The 6,000-nt window shown below is 48.5% G+C and overlaps 1 protein-coding gene across 1 annotated transcript; it reads right to left on the bottom strand.

Annotated features, from left to right (window-relative positions):
- Positions 1-2,373: 2,373 nt before the first annotated feature.
- Positions 2,374-5,756, bottom strand: LOC123803440 (dipeptidase 3-like). Its single transcript, XM_045814899.2, has 8 exons — positions 5,268-5,756; positions 5,038-5,179; positions 4,738-4,807; positions 4,428-4,604; positions 4,057-4,141; positions 3,498-3,573; positions 2,877-3,012; positions 2,374-2,784 (listed from the first exon to the last, which is right to left on the bottom strand). The coding sequence occupies exons 1-8, from the start codon at positions 5,311-5,313 to the stop codon at positions 2,542-2,544; spliced, it is 975 nt and encodes a 324-aa protein (XP_045670855.2). The 5' UTR covers positions 5,314-5,756; the 3' UTR covers positions 2,374-2,541.
- Positions 5,757-6,000: the final 244 nt, after the last annotated feature.

The following is a 6,000-nucleotide window of genomic DNA, read 5'->3' on the forward strand; positions in this document are numbered from 1 at the left end:
GCTCAGTCGGTTAAGCGTCTGCCTTTGGCTCAGGTCATGATCCCAGGGTCCTGGGATCCAGTCCCATATCAGGCTTCTTGCTCAGCAGGGAGCCTGCTTCTCCCTCTGCCTGCTGCTCCCCCTGCTTGTGCTCTCTCACTTTTTTTCTCCCCGGCAAATGAATAAATAAAATCTTAAAAAAAAATAAAAAATAAAATAAATTTAAAAAAAGAAAAGAAAAAGAAAAATTCACATACCATACATGTATATAGCATGCCGAATGTTCACAAAATAAACACACACGTGCAACCTGCACACAGATCAAGACATGGAACTTTACCAGAAACCCAAAAGCCCTTCCTCGTGCCCACTTCCAGGCATTACTGCCCCCCAAACTGACTGTAACGGTATAGATCACTTTTGCCTGTTTTTGTATTTTATATACATGGAATAATAGGAGATATGTTATTTTATCCTGGCTTTCACTCAACATTACTTTGAGAGATTCTTGCAAGTTGTGTGTAACTGTCCTTGGATATATGCATCTTCAACTTAAGTAAAAAATGTCAAACTGTCTTCCAGAGCAGTTTTTGTCAGTTTATACTGCCACCAGCAGGTGTAAGTATGCTTGTTTCTCCACATTCTTGCTAACGCTTGGTACTGTTCACCTGTTGAAATTTTTAGCTGTCTTCACTATGAGTTTTATTTCGCATTTCCTTCGTGGCTAATAAGGTTGACTACCTTTTCATATTCTTATTGGCCCTTTGAATATCCTTTCTTATAAAGTTCCTATTCAGATATCTTGCCCATTTTTATATTGGGCTGTCTGCCTCTGGATATAAATTTTCTGTCAATTATAAATGTTGACAATTACTCTGTGGCTTGCTTTTCTACCCCTTTTAATGGTATTTTATGACAAATGTAAGTTATTAATTTTAATGTCATCCAATTTATCAGTATTTTCCTTTGCCATTAAGGTTTTTATGTCTAGTGTACCTATGCTGAGGTCACCAAAGTATTCTCCTACATTATCTTCTAAGAGCTTTAATCTTTCGCCTTTTGCATTTGGATCAATAATATATTCAAATTAATTTTATATTGCATGTTGCATTCTGTATGGTGTGAGCTAAGGGGCCAATAATCTTTTTTTTTTTTCTTTTCCCCAAATGAATATCCAGTTGTCCCAGTTTGTCCTTGTTCTCCTTCATCTCACATGCAGCTCTCCCTCCTAACTTCTGGCTGGCTTATATGCACAAACAAACAGCCTTGCACAGATTTTTCCACTGGCCTCTACATATGCATGAAGTCCAATCCCTATGATAAATCTCTTATTTTATATCATTCATAGTGGATCTATTTATCTGATCAAACACTGATTGAAATAATACCCTTAAAGTGACAGAACTCATTCTACCAGATAGCAAGACTTGTTTAAAAGTTACTGAAATTAAGACATTGTGGTATTGATATTGTGATAGATAAACAAGTAAATGGAACAGAATTCAAAAATAGACCTAGATATATATGGACATGATTTATAACATGGGCACTATATATAACACGGGCACTGTATATAACACATACATACACAGAGAGTATAATTTCTCTTTCTCCCAGTTTCAAGTTCCCATGGAAGGAACTTAGATCAGGCTCTGGCCTGAGTGGATCAGGAGAGGAAAAGCGGCCAAAGATGGAGGGTCTGTAGTAAGCGAAGCGAATGGTGCTAGTTTCCTTTTCTTTTTCTTTTTAAGATTTGATTTACCCCCTTCCACTAAAAAATCAGTTTAACAACAAATCAGGACTTTATTTGAAAAAATCTAAAATCTTTATAAATTTTCTCTCTTGATATCTCCAAACAAGTTACTGTTTATTTTATAAATGGTATCAGCTTCAGCTTCTTAACACACACACACACACACACACACACACACACACACACACACACACCACACACACGGGGTGACTGGGTGGCCTAGCCGGTTAGGCGTCCAACTCTTAGTTTTGGCTCAGGTTGTGATCTGATCATGAGATGGAGCCCTGCGTCTGGCTCCGGCTGCGTGCTCAGGGTGGAGTCTGCTTGGATTCTCTCTCCCTCTCCCGCACCCCCTCTCTTTAAAATAAATAAATAAATCTTAAAACACACACACACACACACACACACACACACACACACACACACACACACTTGAACCTTTCAGAGACTGGGAACCCACCCATTGTCACATTCCATGATGGGACAGAACCACACAGAACTAGATTCCTTTGCGCTCTTCTGTGGGCTCAGGCTTTTAGCATAAGAATATGGTAAGATCCCTCATTGCTTCCGGAAAGAGGCAAAGCTGGAGGCCACTTACCTCAAGCAGCTGAGGCTAGACCTACAAGACCCCTCACCAACCAAGAGCCCACCAGACCCCACTCCCCTGCTCCCCAGGGAGAAGGAAAGACTTTTCACACCAGGCTCCACACTCAAAATGTTTATTCTCAGCATATACTTGGTGTCTGGATGACGAGGAGGGGCACTTTGTGAGACTTTGCCACAGTAGCCTCGGGGGGACTGGCCGGTCACCAGAGACACAGGATGAGGATTGAGAATGTGGCAGTAGCCACAAGACCTAGAACAAAGTATGGGGAGGCTTTCGAGGACCTCTGGAGGACCCGATTTGTTGGCCACTTGGTCACCTCCAAGTGTGTGGCCAGGTGTTCACTCTGCGGCTGAGACAGGAGGTGGGAGTGGCAAGACCTGACCACCTGCCTGTCTGGAAACTCATCCTCCACAGGGTTCTGCCCACTGTTCTCCTCTCTCACCTGGGGGTGGGAGTCGCAGTGAGTGGCTCCCATAGCACCCCCCACACTCCTATTCAAACCACTGCAACATCCTTTTGTCCAGGCCCGCATACCTGTTCCACCTGTCTGAAGACCCGCAGCAAGTTTCCACGAAGGACACCCTGGAGCTCTTCCTCGCTCCAGCCACGACTCAGCAACTCCTCTATTAATACCGGGTACGTGGACACGTCCTCCAGCCCCTGAGGGAACCTGTGTGGCTGTGAGTCAGCCAGCTGTGGAATCTCAGCCCTGATCCTGGTCTAGGGCCCACCGTCCCACCAGCCCCAATCACATAGGCAAAATTGAAGGCCATGTTCTTCAGGCTACTGAATGTCACTTTGGGAGCTCCTTGAAGACTGAGCTTCTGTAGCATTTATGCCCTGAGCAAATGATTGGCCCAAAACAGATCTTTTGGGCTGGGAGTGGAGCATGTGCTGGGCAAATGAGCTCTGCTGGGGGAGGAGGGTATTTAATGAATGTGATGTTCTGGAGTGGGAGTGGGGGGTCCACCAGGTCATAGGAGGGACAGGGAGAGCCCAGGAAACAGGCCCTGGGAGTGGAGAGATATCAGGGGAGCTGGAAAACCAGAGCCTAGAGTCAAGGTCTGAAGGATGGGAGGACCATGGCATTGGAACAGAGACTAAAGGACTCCCTCCTGTACCCCTACCTAAGACAAACCCCAGGGAAACACTCACCGACCAGACCCATCATAATTTCCACCAATCCCGATGAACTCTGATCCAATGATTGTTCTGATGTGGTCAAAGTGATCTAGAGAGTAGGGGTTACTGGTGGGCAGCACTAGGCTGGAGTTAGCCCTGGTCTGGGGAGCTCAGCCCTGGCCAGTTCTCCTGCCTACAGCACTCCACCCCATGACAGCTGGCTTCATGGAGCCTCTGGCCAGTTGTGAGTTCTGAAGTGGCTAGAGGCTCAATAGTGGACTTCAGAGCTGCACTTTTAGAATTTTTTCTGCCCAGGAGCCACCCTGCCTCTGGGTTCCTTGAGAGCCTGTCTGTCCTGTCTAGAGAGGTGAGAGCAAAGAGATTCAGAGGCAGAGGCAGTTGCTTCCCCCAAACACACCAGCACTGACTGTGGCCCCAGATCTGGGTGGCAGTGAAGAACTGTGTCTGTTGCCCTGGGTTGACAGAGGTCCACCCATTGCCCAACAGGCATGCTGAACTGTTGGTGCTGTCCCAAGGGCCCCCCGTGGCCACAGGCTCAATCTAGAAGGGCAGAAGTCCAAGTGAGGCTCACCTGCCACAGTGGATGCATTAGCAAACAGGTTACACTGAAGCACCCCCATGGACAGCGTCACCATCACAATGCCACCATTCTTCTTCTACAGGGATAAACAAATGGACACTCAGTTTGGTTCTTCTGGCCTGGGCTCTGGGGGCCCTGGAAGGACAGTGCTCAGTCCTAGCTTCAGGGACTGGAAGAGGCTTCACCTCCGGGTTTGTGGGTACTGGAGTGGAGCTGATTTGGCTTCGATTTTCAGAGGTGGGAGAGAGTTAACAAGTCTTGGGTCCAAGGGTAAGGCCTGGGCTAGTAGCTCTGTTCAAGGTCAAGAATGTTTATATGAAGCTCGCCTAGCTCTGGGTTTGAGGGCTGAAGTAGCTACTCACCAGGAGTTGGAGGATGTCATCGGGAACATTGAGCACACTGTTGCACACGGCCCTGGCGGCTGAGTGGGAGAAGATCACAGGAGCCTTCGACACCTTCAGGGCTTGTCGTACCAAGGTGTCTGATGCACAGGACAAGTCCACCATCATGCCCAGGCGGTTCATTTCCCCTACCACCTTCTGCAGAGACAGGTTTTTGTTTTTTTTTTTCAATTTTATTTTTGAGGTGGGGGAGATGTCAAGGACGCACATACATGCACATTATCTGTTCGTAGGGAACAGGTGGGGTAGGGTCTGGAACAGGAGTCCTCACCTCACCAAAGCTTGTCAACCCACTGATGTTGGTGTAGACGTGGTGTTTAAACTTGGTGGAACTTTCTGCCCTGCAGGACAGCCAGAAGAGGGCAGTTTCTCAAAGGCCACATCATGGGCATCAGAGCCTGGGGGCTCTTCAGTCTGTTTGTCCGTCCATCCGGAACAGAGTAAGGACCTGGGCCAGCAGCTTTCTGGGAGTGTGAGGGACCTGCTGGGGTGGACTCCTCTGTCCTCACGTCTTTGGCTGTTTCCCCACCATGCCATCTACCATTTTGCCCTGGCTAGGCACTGTGCTTACCAGGGCGTGTTGCAGGTGAAGGTGAGTGTTAGGTAGCGCACTCCCAGCAGATAGAAACCACGCAGCACAGAGAGGCTGCTGTCCAGTGAGTGACCGCCCTCCACACCAATGAGGCAGGCCAGCTTTTGTGTGCTGTTCAGACCTAGAAGAGGATGGATCATCAAGTGGTCAGAGCCCAGGGCCAGAACCACCAGAGCAAGCTCCTAATTATACCCCATTTGCCAGCCCACCTGTGGCTGAGGTCACAAGCTCCAGTTCAGAGTAGGAGGCACACATGCGACGGATGAGGTCAATCTGCTCCAGGGTGAGGCGCAGGGCATCCTGGTCCTGGGTCTGGCAGGGGGCATAGGCTGACCAGAACTAGAGGTAGGCCCCGGGGGTCCGGAATGAGATTAGGGTGGTCTCCAATGTCCTTGGCCTGCCAACTCCTCCTCAGCCCCCAAACCACTCATTTGGGTCAGTGGCCCAGATTGAAATACCGCATGACCCTATGGTATCCTGATGACTATGAAGCTTGTTGCCAGCAGTCAGACTGTGGACTGTGAAACATCATTGTCTGCTCTTTTTTTCCTGTGCTATGTGAATGCCCCAAGGCCAATCCACTATGTCCTTTTGGCTCTAGCAGCCCCCACACTCACCAGAGATTTTCGAGTCACTTTCTGTGTATCTCCACAAAACCTGGGCACCCATGTGGCTGGCCTGTCTTGGCCTCCAGTGCCCCCACATTCCCGGCAGCCACATGATGACCCACTGTGTGTCCTATGATTCTAATCACCAAGAGGCCTGTCTATCCGGGTTTCTGTGGCCCCAACATTCCCCAGCAGCCATGCTGTGGTACCCCGCGTATCCCTGTGGTACCTGGGCACCCACGAGGCCGTCCTTAAGCTTGTCCAAGCTGGTCTGGCCACGACTGAAATTTCGCAGGTTAACATCTTGTAGCCTGTTCTGGAAAAGCTGTCTCAG

This window comes from Ursus americanus, chromosome 21, assembly GCF_024610735.1.
Source record: "Ursus americanus isolate L20-20 chromosome 21, mUrsAme1.1.p, whole genome shotgun sequence".
Taxonomy (NCBI): Eukaryota; Metazoa; Chordata; class Mammalia; order Carnivora; family Ursidae; genus Ursus; species Ursus americanus.

Excerpts from the sequence above, each read along its gene's own strand:
- LOC123803440 (XM_045814899.2), bottom strand. The coding sequence starts at position 5,313 with ATGTGTGCCTCCTACTCTGAACTGGAGCTTGTGACCTCAGCCACAG. Across the intron at positions 4,142-4,427 it reads ATGACATCCTCCAACTCCTG|AAGAAGAATGGTGGCATTGT; the intron begins GTGAGTAGCTAC and ends TTATCCCTGTAG. Across the intron at positions 3,574-4,056 it reads TAATGCATCCACTGTGGCAG|ATCACTTTGACCACATCAGA; the intron begins GTGAGCCTCACT and ends CCTACTCTCTAG.